At 40.3% G+C, this 18,999-nt stretch overlaps 1 protein-coding gene across 1 annotated transcript; it reads right to left on the reverse strand.

Moving 5' to 3' along the window:
- Positions 1-105: 105 nt before the first annotated feature.
- Positions 106-17,516, reverse strand: mfsd2b (MFSD2 lysolipid transporter B, sphingolipid). Its single transcript, XM_053336952.1, has 14 exons — positions 17,175-17,516; positions 12,349-12,474; positions 12,063-12,187; positions 8,144-8,267; positions 6,627-6,705; positions 6,301-6,482; positions 4,871-4,961; positions 3,536-3,657; positions 2,942-3,025; positions 2,591-2,674; positions 2,222-2,331; positions 938-1,081; positions 531-707; positions 106-318 (listed from the first exon to the last, which is right to left on the reverse strand). Exons 1-14 carry the CDS (start codon positions 17,514-17,516, stop codon positions 270-272), a joined length of 1,839 nt encoding a protein of 612 aa, XP_053192927.1. The 3' UTR covers positions 106-269.
- Between the last annotated feature and the right edge of the window lie 1,483 nt (positions 17,517-18,999).

The following is an 18,999-nucleotide window of genomic DNA, read 5'->3' on the forward strand; positions in this document are numbered from 1 at the left end:
ATAATCAAACCTTCATAATCATCATAAATAAATAACAGTGTTGTAGAGCTAAACACAGCAAATGATATACATTCATTTATATAAATTAGGTAATATATATTCATATATCGAAGTTGACTATACAGTACATGTTCATGTGAAGATGAAACAATAATGTTTACAGTTAAACAATTCTACTATTTCTCAGTGTAATATACACTAATGAACAACCTTCCAGCTGCATGGCTGGAATACGTGGCTTTGTGAATTCACTTCATTCAAGATCCAGGTCACACGTTACTCAAATCTTCCATTGTTCTGGAGCTGATGCTTTGTTTCCTGTGGGAGATACCGATATTGATAATTAGCTACATTAATTGTAAATCAAATGCAAATTACACCATTATTAGCATAATAAGAGTCTGAGAGAAGAGAGAATACTAGAGAAGCGGCTAATATTTCTCTAATATGTTCAAATGTAAAAAATGCAATTAATAGTTGAGAGGTTCAGGTGTTTTTTCTCATAGTGAACGTTTATGATTTCAACTCACCGTAGCTCCTCCAGGCAGAGTTTATTCCTGAGCCGAATGTCTTCACTGATAGGATAGAGGAGTAGGATCATTAAACCTGTAACAATGAAGGCCACTGGGGCGGCACCGATCAGCAGCTTCAGAGTGTACACGACAGCAGCAGGCTGCTTGCAGGCACCGGTGTTATACCCTGCAAACCTACACACACACACACACATGCAGAGATCCCATTTAAAAACAGGCTATAGAAAATCGACAACCAACCGCTGCAACAGTGCAAAGGTGCAAACTCGACACCTTTCACATGATGAATTATAGATCAGGGCTGGGGTTAATGCATTTTTTGCAAAGTGTCACTTAAAGGCTAATATAAAACAGCATACAGTGTGTAAATTAGGTGTGTATGCGTGATAGCGATGCAAACTTACTCCAGACACAGGGTGGACACTCCCAGGGAAATGCCTGCAGCAAACTTGGTGAAGAACACGTAGAATGAGTAGAAGATGGCTTCATGGCCTTTAGAGTAGGGGTTGGCCAGTCTGAAGTCATCCACCACATCTGGCAGCATAGACCTGAATTGAACACACACGATGCAGAGTTGAGTGACAGCACCTCTGGATACCAATCTGTGGTATTCTGTTGTTTTTTTTTCTGCAGGATTTTGAGAGCATGTGTCCTTTGCCTTTAATTTAATGATCATCACTCCTAAGACATGGTAAAATTTTAAGCTGATGTGTGCGTACGACCTCCCTCATGCTCTCCCTTTAATCATCTTACACAACCAGCCACTGATAATATGAGGTCTACTTATAGCACTCTGATAAACTGGTGGGCTAAAATTACAGGGCTAATAACACGATTAGATAATGAGCTGTAAGGGCAGACACTGCCTCTAATTCATAAAAATTACATCACTTTCATGGCCGTGACGTGACTTGGGCAAATGGACAGGAGTTACACAAAGCACAGAGCCTTCAAGGCATGGAGTCACCACTAAAAGCATGTTAGTTTGATTTTGACAATTTGCATCAAACCAAACTACTAGTACAAGCAGCAGTGTCGTTGCACAGACATTTACATAACTGACACTAAAGGCTTTGTCAATTTTGAATATTTCAAGGATGCAAAGTGAACTGTAATATATTTACATGTGCACTAAACAATAATGTAAACACTGTCACGACATTAAGATGCATAAATTATATTCATATTTTATTATATGTGTGTATATATGTGTGTGTGTGTCTCCTTCACCTAGAGGTATTTTTAATTTTGAGAGGTCATTAAGCTCTTTGAAGTCTGAAATTACAGAGTTAAAGTAAAGTTTGTTAAAGTAAATGTTCCTTATTCATTGAATGTGTTTACATTGGAGGAGGAAGTGCACATATTCTGTTTTCTTTTGGTTGCCATGGCATTTTGTGTTGTCCTTTTTCAATTGCCAGTTTGTGGTGAGTGAGCCTGTACTTGGTTAGGATCCACTTTACCAGCAGGCAACATAGAAACTTAAGTTTACCAAGCCTGCCTGTTTTAAAGCTGTGACAGAAAACTGGAGCAACCAGAAGAAGGCGAAACTCATGATTCATCTGATATCGTGACAGATGTTTTCACTTTCAGGGTTGTGTTGTTGGCTGCCAGTTTGGCTCAAATATTTAAATCACATCAATAAAAGATTTGTGGATGAGTGTGGTGTGATCTCATGTGCTCTGTCTCACCATGGTAGCAGGAGTGAGGCGGCCACACTGAGTCCAGAGGAAACAGCTACAACGTAGGCCACCACCACATTAGGGATGAACACCAGCATCATGGTGAAGGGCATGATCCACTAGATAGAGAGAAAGAATGGTAAGACATTTACTTATTTTCATTTACTTTATTCATCTGATGTACTTTTTTTTTTCTTTTTCAGAGGCATGGAGTGTGCCAAGATCTTAAGTCTTCAACAACTTGCATTTTTCAAGTGTTTCTGTGGGTTTCAAGGATGCCACATTTCCAAATTCATCCACAAGATGGCACACACATCAAAGCGTAACAATCAGTGCTCAAAGCTACTCTGGCAAACCAAATAAAAACAGTCTACTCACTGTGATACCACAAAAAGCTGCCGTCTTCTTCCCAAACCTCTGTAGGAACCATTGCCAAAGTGGGATGCTTATCACTGCAGAAACCTGGGTAAACATGGGCAAGGAATAGATGTGTGACGCACCAGTGAAGAGAATTGTTTTGAATGCGGTTCAGTGTGCAATGGTGCCGTGAGTCAGTAAATTGGGGGCAAGTTTCCTTTTTTAAAATGAGATATTTTTAAAATGAGTTAGATAATGACTGAATAGAACAAATGCATTTTTGCCTTGTTTAAATTACATCTTAATTTAATACATTTCTGTAGACATTTCAGGGTGCTTGTGAGGTGAATCAGTGATAAGAGCAGGACTCACCAGAATGGTCAGCACAATATTCTGGAAATGATCTCTTAGGTCAGCGGCGTAAGTGCAGAAGAGAACAAAGTTGCTCTGTACCAGCTGTAGAAATAGAGATCAAACATTAAGATATTCAGAATCATCTTGTCTACTCAGCACCGTCACCGGGCACTCAGCTTGCTGTGTTGAGTGCCAAAGGAAGCGACTGGAGAAGCTGCTGACGGTGTTTCACAGAGATTTATTCCCACCCCGGGCTCACATGGATGACAGCTGACACCTCTGCGATGAGATGGCGAAAATATACAGAAATAGATCCCATGCAAAAGTTGGAAAGTCTGCAATAATTTAAACAGTCTAAACCCAATGTGTCAAAACAGAAGCAAAGGCCTACAAGTGTCACACAGCGAGACAGTGCTGTGCTGGTATCACTATCAAGAGCCCTCAGATTTAAAACATGCTTTAAACCATGAGCTTTCAGTAAGTGCTCTTCTACACTGATCAAATCAATATTGAGCGGCAACAACTGCTGCATTTTCAGGCTCCATTTACTGTAATGTTGAGGGTCCGCAGGGTCATGCCAAAGAAGTGCATTATAAATACATTTGCATTTACCTGAATGGCAACAGTGATGAACAGGAACGCAGCAGTCAGAGTGAGGTACGGCCCATGTCTCATCACCAGGATGAAGCCGTGATGGAAGGGGATCTGCTTCTCTGTCCTTGGGGTATATGGATCTAGAAGAGTTACATGAGGAATAAGAATATAAGTGTGCAGCATATCAAATAACACACAGTAAATAAGAGGTGATGGATTTGCTCACTGGCAATCCTGGAACTGCCACTGCATTGCAGTAGGTGCTGTTTGTCCTACTGAGAATCGTCATTTATAATGTAATAAAGAAGGATTGAGAACTCACTGGTACCAAATAGTATTTAAATGACACTCTCTTGTATGGGAAAAGATGCAAGGGATTTATACTCTTTTCATCCCAGAAATTATGCATATTAAGGGGTTTCTTTATGGCTTTAGATTGCAAAAGAGTTCCTGAAAATGTTAGACGTAGAAGTTTATCTTTTGTCACATTATATCTGTGCAAAATTTCAAATAAACTTACAGCAGAGGATGAATATCTATTTAAAGTACATGTGTCTGCTTGCAAGAAAGCCATCAAATGGAAATGGCTGCAGGCAGAAGCTCCAATATGAACAATTCATTATGAAATATTAGACTATTGGATTTGTTAATTAAAAAGGGCTGCATGGAGAAACTGACCTTTATCTTTAGACATCAATATGAACAAGATGTAAAATACTCAAAGGATTTGCTTGTTAGATCCACTAAAGCTCCTGTTCATACACATATATCAATAATAACATCAATAAAAATAAAGTTGGAAAGAAAATGCAGAGAGGCACATACACAGGTCTTACCCACCTAATTAGACCTTACTAACCTTAAGTTCAGTACATTTAAGATTACTTTCTTTTTAGTAATTTTGTTTTTAATTGATAGCCAGCAGTTGAAATTGACAGGAAGAAACATTGTGAGAGCGAGGGACATCCCACCATGTCCTCAAACAAACTGATTTAAATCCTAAATGTGTTCCCAAATGTGGAATATTTCACTAAAAGCTGCAAGTAAAGATTTATCTGTGGATTTTCAATGAATCAATGAATCCCTAGTCTATAAAATTCTTAAAGATAATAAATAATTTGCCTCACAGGTTCTCATAGCCTAAGGTGACATTACATCTAAATTACTTAATTTGTGTGACCAACAGTCCAAAACCCAAAGATATCACCTTTGAGAAGCTGCAATATTTGGAATATTTGCTTAAGAAATAACTTCAATTATTGTCCATCAACAGAAGATTAAACGATGAACTAATCATTGAACTGTTTTTGGCACCATTCTTCACACGCTCAAAAAGAACAAAATAAGTCTCACCGTCTCTCTCTTTGACTCCCAGGAACATCACCAAAGTGCAGATGAGGAACACTCCGCCTATAACACCCGCAGCTATCATGTACACCTCCTTCTGCAGAGAAAAAGAACAAACATGTAGCCTACATCAATCCATCTCTTCTTACACAGGCGGTACAATCCAGTCTATTCTGAGCCCTTCTATAATCTTTAATTCATAATGTGCTCAAACGCCTAAAAAATGCAAGTGCCTTCATTTCCAAATGTTATACATCCATTCTGGAAACAAAATGCCACAATATAGTCATTGTTAATTTTTTCAATGATGAATACATTCATCTTGTTCTGTTGAGTTCTTTATAATTAGTGTATGATTTATTGCGTGTGACTTTCTGTGTTGTTTTCCATTTAAATGGCAAAATCAGTCACGCACATTTCACTGTACAAATACAAGCATAAACAGGAAGAAACCTCAAGTAGATCTGTATCCCAAAATACAACCTCGACCATTTAATGCCGTACACCGACAGGAACTGCTCTGCCTTAAACAACCTCTGTTTGTTTGCTATTTTTCCATGTAGCTCAGCCCAGCGGTTCATTATTATTTATGCACATCAAACACTCCCTGTTTCCGAGGGCAGACTGAGTTTGCCCAGACGGTGTGCCACCCTCACCAGTGACCACAGAGGAATTTAGCGGGTGGCTGCAGAGGGTTTGGCGTGGTGAGTAGGTTGCCCTGGTAGGGTTCAACCAAAATCCATTGGAAAAGGACCATTTGAACCCCAAATAGCTGCGGTGCAACCAAAATCCAATATGGGACAGTTTTGATTCTGGCTTGTTTCATCTATGCGAAAAGTCCCATGACGGATTCACAGCAGCACTCATGTTTATTCACAGCTCTGCAAACTGAAATGTGGACATGAATGTGTCCTATCATGTTCCTTTTCCTCCAACTTCAACTTAAGCTGCAGCTGCCTTGAAGTAAAAGACTAATAATTCCAACATATTGAATCTGAGGTGCCTTCAAATGTTCTGGGTGGGATATAAATAGGCCTAATGACTTGCAGACTGTGACTTGAGACCCCTCAATGCGGGGCAAGAGTTTGGAGTCTGATGTGAGGGAGGGACCCTCTTTGTGGTCTTGAGAGGGGAGCTGGCTCAGGATGTCGGGTTCAGATATCAAACAGTAGGGTCTCCTTTCATTCCAGTGGGTTACACGGGTTAAAAACATGAAGCCATTTGGGTGTCAGAACATGTAGACTGTAGTCTGTAAATATGGACCCAATTTCAAACAATCCTCCTTTTTATTCAACATCATTTTTTTTTTTTTTTAACCTCGGATATTTAGCAAAAGTAAACCGCCTTGAGCACAAACAGTCCAAGTTATTTTCAATCCAACTCTGTGGCCTACTTTGAGAGCACCTGGGTTCCTGGCTTGGCATAGTGACACTTACAGAGTGTGACAGATAGTCCTGGGAGCGCACCAGACTCTTGATGATCTCTGTCCCGCTGCTGTTGCCAAGGTTACCGGCAGACATGTTGTGAGTCGGGCAGTGCTTCAGAGTGTGGGCGCTTGCCACAATCTGACCCTGGATGGCGGCGCCCACAAGTGTCCCTAGCACCTCCATGGTCATTCCTGAGAACAATACAAGTCAAAATCCAACTATTAGTCACCACAATTCAAAGGAGATAACGCTGCCTTAATCTGAACAGACATGATAAAGATGAATTCAGCACTGCAGGCATTAATAACTGATTTTTGCATATTAAAAGACCTTACTGTAGGCAGTGGCTGAGTCTCTTTCCTTCTGGTCTGTGCTCAGGAACATGGTGAGAGCAGAATAAGGCACGTGGAAGCACTAAAATGAAGCAGAAAGACAGTCATGATTCAATTCAAGTGATCCTTTGACTTCCTCTAGTGCTAATATCAGGTCAACATTTCAAGTTGTCCTATAGTTTGGTTTCTGAACAAATACCTGTGTTTTTGGTCATGTAACTAAGTTGATGAAACTAGTAGTGCAACCTGCTCTACATAAGCAAACTTGCATTGTTATAGTGTGCATGTTAAGATGCTGGTATATGCGTAAGCCTCACACAGCCACTAACATGTCAGTAGACTCTTAGTTATGTTAACATATAGCATTTGACTGACATTTGAATGGGAACACCCAAGATACCTCATGAAATCTTTTATCCACATGTTCCTGTGAAAATGCAGATGCAAAATATATACTGTATATATATCAAAAGCAATGTTTGCAGTTTCCGTGCTGGTGAACCTCAGCTCTCTGTTTTCTCCTTCCTCACCACCTCTCTAAGAGAATAGACGAGCAAACCGAGTCCTGCTTCACTTTGTAATTTACACAAGGGCTCAGTCAGCACTGCGGCCAAACGAGCATGCATAGCCACGACGAAAATAAACGCGGCCGTGAAAGGATTTTCTTCTTCTTTTTTTTCAGCCGCTGGTTCTATACAGCATGTCATTTATGGGGCCTTTACTGGATGCAAACATTTATAGAATTGAAACTGCTTGACTGCGCAGTGCAGATGGAAGTGAGAACTCATAAATTTGATAGATACCCAGAATTAGTTGATTACGTAAACAGATGATATACTGCACTTCAACCTCTGTTTACAGATTTTGACCCCTCTGAATGATAACAGCTGTATTTTTCCCAGCTAACTTCACACAAACACAAACATCTAGAGACAATGAAGCAATGCTAAAAGTGGTAACCAGCATTTACCCAGCAGGAGGTTCCTGGCAGGACTGACCATATACTTATCAAGTAGTTAGAATGACATGCCAATTACAGCTCACCACAGTGTGGCTGTAGCGGTCTACATGCTCTGTAGCACATGTTATATGGGTTACCCCAGAGCAGAGCAGAGCACAGAGGGAGAGATGAATGGTTTGGGTCATAATAACAAAAGGCAACCTAAATAACTACACTTCCCTTTGAGGTGAGCTATCTAAGAGCTCTGGGCTCTAATCTGCTGCACATGTCACAAATCAAAGTGTAAATCCCACCAGGAACTGTCGGAGGCTTGCATGAGATGACTGTAATCGCATCCACTTTAAACGTTGTTATTGACAATGTTTGTTGCATTTGGTTCATATGTTACGTAATGTGTCATCTTTAGATGCTGCATAGACCTCAGTCAGAGCTTTCATCTCCTGCTACCCAATTGACGTCTCTCTTGTGTTTTATGTGAAGTCCTGCCTAATTATTTAAGGCATGTACACTTTACACATCAAACATCAAATTTGATTCTGAAAGAGCCATCCATACTTACAGTGATGAGTGTTTGATAGAGGCAGTAGAAGCCTAGATACCAGATGAACCTGCCGTTGGTGAAAGGAGGAACAAACCAGAGGTAGAAGTAGGACACCACCAGAAATGGAGTGCAACCCACCATCCTAAAGAACACAGAAATATGTCAGGTGAGACTTTTTCCAAAATGTAGTTTGTTTCAAAGAAGTGTGCCTCGAAGTAAACTGAAAGCAGCTATCATTACCATTTGAAGCTGACAGATTAGGGATGACAGTGGTTGTGTTAAGTAATTTTCCTAGCAGTGTTCAAATCACGCCATATTTCTGGCAGATTACAGCATGGCTAAGCTGACTACTAAATGATCATGTTGTTGTAAGTATGTTAGGAATCTGTCCTGGGATGGGATGGGTAAGCAGGGAAATACCAAAATATTTCAAACCCGCATAGCATTTAAAGATCTAAGCACACACACACACCCACACACACGCAAACACATGAATATGCAGTACACACTCAAGCAAGCGCAGCATGAAGCGTTTCTGCTGCGTTGTGCCTTTCTCTGGACTTGGAGTGATATGTGGGCCATGTATAATTCATAAGTAAATAACTGGCACGTATTATTATGGTCAAAGTGAACAGCTGTGCATTTCAAAATGAGTAGAAAAAGCTCAGATGATGGATGGTGAACAGTATGACTCATCTACAAACACAAATATGTCATCAACCCTCCTATATCATTCCTTTTAAGAGCAAATTGAGTTTGCTTGTCATGTGAGTAACCTGAACCCAGAGGCAAGAAAATTGTTCTTATCATTGACCTTTGTCTGAGGCCTGGAAATGCTGTGATACCAGCACATCTACAGGTAGCAAAAGGGAGTGTTGGAATTTAGGTGACTGTGAAAAAGCTCACAGGGGCTCTGACCTCTGACCTGTTCAACATCAGGAATAACAAACAGAGAAAGTGGGAGAAAGAGGTAGAGAGAGGCCGGGAACAGTCATTTCTAGCATCGTCCAGCCCTGCCACCTCACTCTCCTCCTGATTGTTTGCTTAAACAAAGGCAGCTGACAACGCTGGTGCTGCAGTATTGACCGGTTGGTCATGGGAGCAATGAAAGGGCCCCGTGGCCGGTGAATGGGACAGTTAGAATGTTCCTGCAAGATGACTGTGTTCGGAGAGAGGCAACAAAGGTACACAAGCAAAAACACTTGCACACTTTCTCACACGTCAGTTACCCATGACTACACACTCACAACTGTCCCAATCTTTTCCACAGTCTTAATTAAGAAGGAGCAGGTTGATAAGAGGCTGGCACTTAAATTCTCTGCTCTCTGACTTGTACGGGACACTTAGAGCATGCTAATTAGATGATGTGCAAGGGAACAGAAGGGATTAACAAGAGGTGAGAGTGTGTTTTCTTGCTTGAGTTTGAGTTTAATGTACATATCCCAAATTTTAAACTACGTTTGCACTACTTTATCCTTTTGCTCCACTACATGGCAAACATTGTACTTTTCACCCCACTTCATTTATTTGACAGCTATAGTCACGTTACTTTTCATGTTAAAATTGCACATTTTTTAAAAAAAACAAACCTTCTAAAACTATTGTTAAGGATTAAACCAGTCGTTGCCAGCCTTTTTGGTTTGTGACATCCTACATAAGAGCGGCGTCTAGCTGGGGCCCCTCGTCTCAAGGGTTGTTAGTATTGCCCCCAAATTGAGGTTTCCCCTCTCAACTTTTCAGATGGTTTCATTTATACTGTCCACTTTATCCAAGAGCCAAGAGCTACAATTATCCAATATTTCCATAAAACAAAAGCAAAGATTAGAGAACAATTCTAAATAATGAAGAAAAATCTGTGCAGTAGAACTTTGTTTCTTCTATTATCATCCCACCAACCCCCAAATTGATGCTGTTATCCTTTGGAAGGGGCCCAAAGCCTACATAGACTGGGAACCACCAAACTAAACTATCAAACTGTTTATATAAAGTAGTTAAAACTAGCTACACAGTAAAAGTAAAATGCTACTCACGCATTGAGGCATTTATGAGCAATTTAATAACCAAACATATTATAGTATACAAGTTAAAGGGGACAATCACTTTTAATATGTCTTTATTCTTACATTGTTTTAAATTGTTGTATTTCTACTCTTATCTACTTTTATTAAAGAAGCACTCCTTCCACCAATGATATACCTTCACTGACACAATATTATATGAGAAAAATTGCTTTCTCAAGGTAATAGTTGCCACTGGGATGGTAGATAGCTACAATCACAAAATAATAAACAGGAAAGCACCCTGGGGGGGGAGTTTGGGGCCAAATGACTCCATCCTAAAGAACTCAAAGATACAAATCACTTCATGTCTGGCCACTGATGATGTGACAGCCAGCAGGGACACAGACTTCCTGCTGAATGGGCAGAGGGGACTTTCCAAAGGGGGTAAAAAACGAGGGAGTGTCTTGCAATCTCATCACAAATACTAGTGAACAACACACATATCAAAATATCCACATACATCACACAAAGTATTGTAATAGACACAGTCACATACACAAGCAACAATACACACATACACACACACACACATACACCTACAGCTTCCCAAGGGTAATCAAAGCTGATTTAACAGCATTCAGCATCTGTCTACTAGCAAGCGCGGCTGGCTGGCCACAGTGGACTTGGTCCCCCTCCAGCACTGTCAGCTTGTGTGTAATCTATGGTTTATAATGCAGTAGGCATTAGATACGCGCTGTGTAATTACATTAAGTGTCATGCTTGTGTGCTCAAAAGACATATATTGCACACACACGCAGAGCCGCTTATAAACTCATCTGTACTAATCGTAAATTATGGAAACTGTGGTAAAAGCTTCATATAATCCGCAGTTATAGAGTCACAGATTGAAAATTGCACTTGCTTTTGAAGGCCGTGGGACATTGAATGACAAATTGCAAACAGACAAAAAGAAATCTGGAAGATGTCCAAATGTGTAATGAGGTGTCAGACAAAATCAATAAAATGTCACCAAGCAGCATGCTGGCGGTTGATTTATGAAAGAATGCGGTGGAACTTCCTTGTTTATAGCTGTGTGGCATCAAAAGGCACAAGCAGCCCACACCCTTTAAGCATACAGTATGTATAGCTCATCAGAGGGAGCGTCAGGAACAATGTAATTAAAAAGCACTGAATGCTTTTTAAGTTCAATGCTCTCATGAGCCCAGAGAATAATTTAACAACTAACAGAAACTGGAGCATGTGGTTTGTTTTTGTTGAGATTTTGCACAAACGTTAGCATAATGTAGCGACTGTGTTTATGTCTAAGACAGTGAGGGCAAACCAAAATATGTTTCATAATTTTTTTTTAAATTGCAGCTTGCACGATCATAAGATGGATGTGAACAGCAGCACTTTACCATGTGTTCTCTTAGGAAAATAGCATCATTTTAAGGTTATTAGCTTAAAATATATAAATTGACACTTAATTTCATTCTTAGGTGAAATTTTAGTAAAACAGAATGTCAATATTGTGAAAAGACTAATGGCTAATGCAATGCCGTGCCTTTGACTAATTACTTTTTCTGGGTTCAATTTAACAATGCTCGGTGACTGCCTCTTTCTGTGTGGTCCTAATGTATATATTCATATTTTGTTAATTAATTAATGGTAATTTCTTGAATTTTTAGAAAATACTTAAGGGAATGACCATTGCAAAATATCCATTACTGACAATATCATCATGTTATCAGTAAAGAAGTGGATGGAAATATTTTCAGTTTCATTATGTATGAACCAACTGGGCCTACTTTTGAGGTGACAAATGTAAAATTGGAGAAACAATATAAGGAAAATCACAGACATACAGAAATATGTGATGAAAAATAGGAATTATGGATGAATACAAGAGTTTCCTTTAGTGAAAGCAGGGAGCTCACCAGGGCATGAGCCTGCCAATCTTGGTCCATTTGCTCTTTGTAATGAAGAAGCCAACAACAGGGTCGGTCACTGCACCCCAGGCTTTACCAATGAACAGCACCATAGATGCCTGGAAGGCATTGATCTACAGAGCAGAACAGAGACAGACTGGAGTTAAAAACACATGCAGGCAAATAACTTGCATTCCTATTTCTTCATAAACACACACGCACACACACACACACACACACACACACACACACACACATTGTTGCTCTTTCTCATTCTCGTCCTTAAACACATTACCTGAGCGACATCCAGCAGGTAGATTTGCAGGAAGAAGGCTGTGGCGCTGGCAGCCACCTCCTTGGGTGCACCGCCAATGGCGAAACACAGCTTACTGCATAATGACAACTTGTGGCTCAAGTCGGTCTGTGGAGACAGAGATAAGAAGCAGAGAATCTTAAATTAAGATTTTGGTGTCCTTGTAGGTGAGCCTCACCTTTTCTCCCCCTGCATGCAGTCTGTTGACCACTCTCATTTCTAGCAGGAATGGGAAATGTGGGAAATAAAAGATGACAACCACTGCAAAATTATTCCTGACATGAAACACATTGACTTTAACTGCTTCCCATTAAAGTTTTAAGATACACATAAGTAACTATAAGATGGTTATGCAACTGTGGACAAAAACAGATGACTGCTGAATGGTAGGGTGCAAAGAAAGTCACATATCTATGATTGTTAATCAGACATTTAAGGTGAAGACATTTCATCAGACTCATTCTGGGAAAAGGAAGATGTGTCACTTCATTAGTGAGTAATGGTGTTAACATGATAAACTTGAAGTTCCATTGTACATAAACAACCAACCATCAACAAACACTTTACTTTCTTTTCATAAAGGAAGCTCAATATTGTAACAAAGACAACACAAACTCCCCCAAAACTCCAAAACCTCTTCCAAGAGACACTTGTATGAGAGGTGTGTCGCTCTCAAATGAATTAGGCCATGAGAACAGACTTGTGACTCATAAACTGTGAATCTTGTTATCATTCATGATCTGAATCCTTAAAGGGAATTCTATTTCAGGTATTCCAAAAATAACACTCCTCCTTCATCTTTATGTCTCAACGGTTTAGTGATTCAGTGGAACGTAAAGAAAAGCATTCACTGCCTCAGTGTTATTACGTCAATCTGTATTTACTATGATGTATTTGTAGGATGTGTACATGGTGACTAGTATTAGTATTTGCCTTTACAAAAACACACACACATTGTCTACAACCTTCCCTACATCTGAATCATCATCTCTTCTTTTTCCTAACACATATTACTCTAGCAGATAAGAAAGATGTTTATGTTTAAAATCTGTGGAAGTGAATGTGTGTCTGTTCAAAATAGAGGATCAGAAGGAGACCCCCTGCTGGCTGTTTGTATTGTGGTCTATCTGTGCAGACACTGAGGGACATGGAGGAGCCTGAGAAACCCACCGAGTCATCCGCGGCTCCGTTTCCCCTCGCCTAGCTCTGCTAAAACCATCAGGCACGTGACTCTGTGTGCGCTTAGTGTGAACTTGCGTGTGTGAGTGTTTAGCAAGAAGGGCAAGCTTTCATCTTCACACATGAATAAGACGAGACACCACAGTCTAGGGAGCCCAATATTTACGACCGTCTCAGAGGCTGTGCACACATATCAACCTTTGCCTGCTCCCGCTTCTATAAGAACCTTTGGTGTCAGACACACACACACACACACACACACACACACAGACAGACACACAGACAGACACACAGACAGACAGAGAAACACTCACACACAAAACAGTGTCACTCCACATCCAGCGGCTGGGTCTTGGCCCACAGCTACTCCCCTCAGGGCTTTATGAAAGTAGGAAATCACCAAAGGAACCACAGTCCCAACCGACACACTGTTATTATCCGGCTCACGTTTTCTCTTCCTCCTTTTTTCGCTCCATCAAAACGTCGAGGGGTTCGAGAACGACAATTACCAGGAGGGAGGTGTGTAATTATTCAATCGCAAGACAAGCGGGTCAGAGGTAAGTAAAGGCTGCGCAGCGGTTCCGACTTCAAAACTCTCTCTTCTTCCACTCTCACTGCAATTACCCCTAATTGGAGAGGAAATCAAAGTCTTTGGTGTCTGGAGAACGCTGCTTAACTGATGATGTGCAAAAATACTCTGTACACCCAAAACTGCTCTCATTCTCTTACTCTAAACACTCATTCTTTCCCTCCAAACTCTCAATCTTTCCTTACTGAGTTCTTATCATCAAAGAGGATAAACAGGATATCCCGTCTACTGTGGTGTGGATGCTCTACCTAAAGGACAAACAAAACCACATACACACAACTCAACACATACACACACACCCATATAGTAACACTGCGGAGTAAAGGGAGCATCTGCAAAGTTCAGACTGTCAACAAGCAAAGGACAAGGACAGATAAGACTAATCTCTAAAGTTAATGAATCCTAACACCGAGGGGGAAACAATTTAAAATGTCTGAACTGCACAGCAAGTAATTTAAATCAGGATTGAGGATAATTCTTGTGTAAAGAAAGGAGGAGCGGCAATGAAAGAAAAGTCCTCATCCAGCTGAGCTATATCCTCCAGAAATGTGTACACTGAATGTTTACACGCACAAAGTTAAGCTGGTAAAATAGATCCATAAAGCTGTTTAAATGTGTATTTGATGACAATTCTGGGTATCGGGGTCACAACATAGATTCAAGTCATAGAAGTCAACAACAGTAGCTTTGCGTTGTCAGTTCAGATTATGGATTATGAGTACGAAAGGAAAGGTTGATTATGTCAGTCATGGCAGTCAGCCACTAAAATGTCCCGTGTCAACAAGCTACTGTTGACACTGGCTAAACTCCCAGGGAATCAGTCCAAAACGTAGAGATGGACTGCTGTCAAGAATGTATAGCCTGAATCACTTTTCTCATTCTTCTAATAAGTGTGTGAATACACAAACATGAAAGTAATATAAAAGGAAACACTGTGTGCATGGGTCTTGTAAGCAGGACATCACACTGTTAAAGTATTCTTGTAATGGACTGGGATGCTTCTCATGTTGAATTTCCTCTGGCAGTTTACCCATTACTGACTATACATCATTCTTTTTATATTTTAGTCTCATTCACAAAGGTCCCACTCATACATCCTTATAGGACACATCTTATACATGAAACATAAAAATTAAGTTCATGTTACAAGTCGTCTATCAGAGAACAATGAAATGCTATGTATCTACACTGTAAAACACAATACAGAAATGTAATGGAATAAACTCATCTTTTTATGCTGAATGTTAATATTAAAGTGTTAAGTTTAAACACCTATTTCAGTTTTTCATGTTTAAACCATTGCCCATTTTTAATTCACTTTACTCATCCAATTCAATTTTAAAGAAGATGATTAGCACATTAGGAGACTTCCCAGCATACGTCATTTGGAGGTTAAAACAAGTTTAACTTGTAGTTTAGGAAAAATTTGCATAATGACCCCTTATTGTGTGTTAAGTCATAGTTGTCTATCCACTTTGTACCTCCTCTGATATGCAAGAAGCTCCAACAGGAGAAGTTACAGCTGTGAGGTCTCAGAGAAAAATAAAAACAGACTCTTCAAACTGAGAAAAAAGTAATTGCAGAGCAAATCTGACTTCATCATTTGTTAGCATGTCTAAACAGGAATAGATCGATTTATTACCATACATTAAATGGACGTGTTTTATGAAAATATTCAGCCTCAGGTCAGTTAACTCAGATTTTCATGAACTGTAATAGTGATGCATATTTTAGATGAGCTCACATCAGGAATGTTTTGCTATCTTTGGGGACACCCGTTTTGTAATGTTTTGTTTGTACTGAAATCTTAATCTCAGGTGTCAAATCCAAGTCAATAGAGTCAGAGTGAAACAAAGTACTCAGCAAATGACACAGAGGTTTAGTGGAGATGTTGCAGAACTGGTTAGATCATGTGCTGTGATGCTATTTTGTGGGCACCTTGAGTAAACATAACAAAACAGAAAATTAGTGACTAATTGTCCTGGTATTGCATTACAAAAGCATTTGTAATACTGTCTACATATAAGGTATCGACCATGGAAGGGACAATATCGGTATCAATGTAAAGGTTTGGTTTTGCCTTGATTTAACAACCTGTGTTCATGAGGAACATCTATCTGGACACCTTCTCTTACTTCACACTTCTTAATCTTGATTGTGTGACATTTCTCTTTTCTTTTTTTTTAAAAATCTGAGATATTTCTTGTTAATAATCAAGTCATAATCATAATCTTCTTCACTGACAGTTGAGCCTGCTTTGGAGTGTCTATTTTTGCTGTGCCGCAAGCCAAATTCCCACCGACAGACCAATCTGTCTGAGCTGAGTAGTGCACATATACAAACACACTCTCACACGAGCTTCCTTCACACATCATCATCTCTCATTAACAACATAAAACAATCACAGGAAAGTCGACTCAATATTTTGGTGTTTTCCAAAGGTGAGTTAAATTACCCCTCTTTAACGTGCATCCATTGTCTTGCTTCCTATAATGGCTTTGATTATAACTGTCTTCATCACAAAAGTCTTCCTTACCGAGAAATCCTTACTTTTAATCAAGCAAGGGTCATTCCTGTCAGTGAGACTGACCTTTCTTGTCAAAACAATCAACTTCCAGGCATTGAATCCAATATCAGGGGGATTACAGTTCACAGGAAAACAATGGAGCTGAGTAATCAAAAACAGATAAGCGACTAAAGAGATCACACTTTCCATCTTCTTCTCCATCTTCCATCCAATCATGTGAAGTCACTCACAGCCAAACAAAGGCACACAAACACACACACGTACACACACCTACACACACACACACACACACACACACACACACACACACACACACACACAGACACACACACACACACGCATGCATACAAACACACATCAATGTTTGACCATTTCAGTCACTTAAGTGTCTTAATACATCTAAGACATGAACAATAGTCATGATAATTAGATTTACAACAATGCCATTATGCTACATGTGATAACAACCTGTAATACAATGCAAAAGAAGCACTAAAAAACAGATGATCTTACCTGGTGAGGTGCTTTAGTGAACAGCGGGTCTGTAGGCTTGATGAGCTTCCCCGCTGAGCCCTGCGCTCCCTTCTCTCCCTTGGCCATGGCTGAGAGACTGTGAGTGAGGCGACAGCCGTACTTATGCGACTGTGTGTGAGAGGAAGTGTTGAAGTGAGTGTGACTGTGACTCCTGGTATGAGCGAGAGTGCGAGGAGCCTGCCACTGCGTGGTGTGTGTCAGAGGGGGAAACTGGATGTGGCTCTGACTCCGGGTGTTTGTGTGGTGTGCGTGAGTGACGGCTCCTGAGGCTGGGAGCTCCTCCTGCTCCTCTGTCACAACTCTGCTGCTTTCTGTCGCCATTCACATGCTGTTTTGCTCTGGAATGAGGCCAGGAGGGAAGGACAAAGTCAGACAGGTGGTGCCACACACACACACACAAGCACACACGCAAAAAACGCACTCATAGGTTGCACACACACTCAATAACAAGCATGGGCTGCAGCATACAAACACAAGAATGTAGGCAAACACATAAAGACACCCATGTATGAGCACAGACAAAGACTCCCTCATTGGATTCAAGCACAGAACACACACACACACACACACACACACACACACACACACACACACACACACACACACATAAATGGGGCAATGCAGAAGAGCACAGATGATGACAGATGCAGGAGAATGCAAAAATAAATCACACACAAACTTAACCTTAGGCAACCCTTTCAGTTATATAAGAAAAGTAAGATGTCATGCAGGTTAACATCATGCAGTTGTGCTCTGCTGTATTTTAAATGCAGCTGATTAAGTCTGAAGGCGCAGAGAGAGAGAGGGATGCAAAATAAGACGATGTCCTGTGCAGGAATAGCTATGTTGTCTGCTCTCATCTTACTATTAATCCATCATCCACTCCATATACACCTGATAAGAACCTTAAATTTAAAAAAGAAATGTATCATCTTACCCCGTGTTGATGGAAAAGCAGCCAATGCTGTCAGCGATGCAGTGAGTTGGGACACTTAGTTAGTTTGGTCAGTGCAGTGATCTGGCAGTCAGTCAGCCAGTTAGACGTTCAGGATGAGAAGGAGACTGCGGAGACGGAGACGGTCTGCGCTCCTTTACCACTCACTTGCTTTCAGTGTGTGGTAACGGAGCTGCGCCCCACAGCGGCCGTGACGATCCGTGATACAATCGGATTGCATGTGCGCATCTGTGAGGAGATTATAGCAGGCGATGGTTTAATACCACCAGCAATGTAATGTTTTGGATGAACGTATATCGCAATAAAGACACAGTTATTTGTAGAGTAGCCTAAGCAAAAAAATAGTCACCTTATTTGACCTTATCTGATAATCACCATTCATCTAAGATAGGATTCATGAAAGACATCTGTTCTTGGCACCTTCTTTTGTCGATGACACGCTTGGTCACAAACTTGTTTACAGAAAGCAGGCTATAAATGTTTTGTGTGTATGATCTTGGCACTGATAACATTTCCTCAGTTCGTGTGATTGTAAGTTGTCACGAAGAAGTTTTTTTATTTTTATTTTTTTACCTGTGTGGTAATTACCCGTGTAGTTCTTTAGAAGAGTGAAAAGATGCGTGTGCGTGACAAGAAGTCAAAGACGGAAGCGTTTAAATATCCAGCTACATATTTCCCAGCCTGCATCATCACCTTCCTCAAAGTCAGATAACATTATCATCATTATTATGGTGACTGTGGAATTCAGTAGCTTGCTTTGTAGTGATAGCTACTGGTAACCAAATGGCATTTTAGATAAATAAGCATAAACTTGTGTGCCAAATATTTTGTGTACACTCGTGTGTATGT

This window comes from Scomber japonicus, chromosome 17 (assembly GCF_027409825.1).
Source record: "Scomber japonicus isolate fScoJap1 chromosome 17, fScoJap1.pri, whole genome shotgun sequence".
Taxonomy (NCBI): domain Eukaryota; kingdom Metazoa; phylum Chordata; class Actinopteri; order Scombriformes; family Scombridae; genus Scomber; species Scomber japonicus.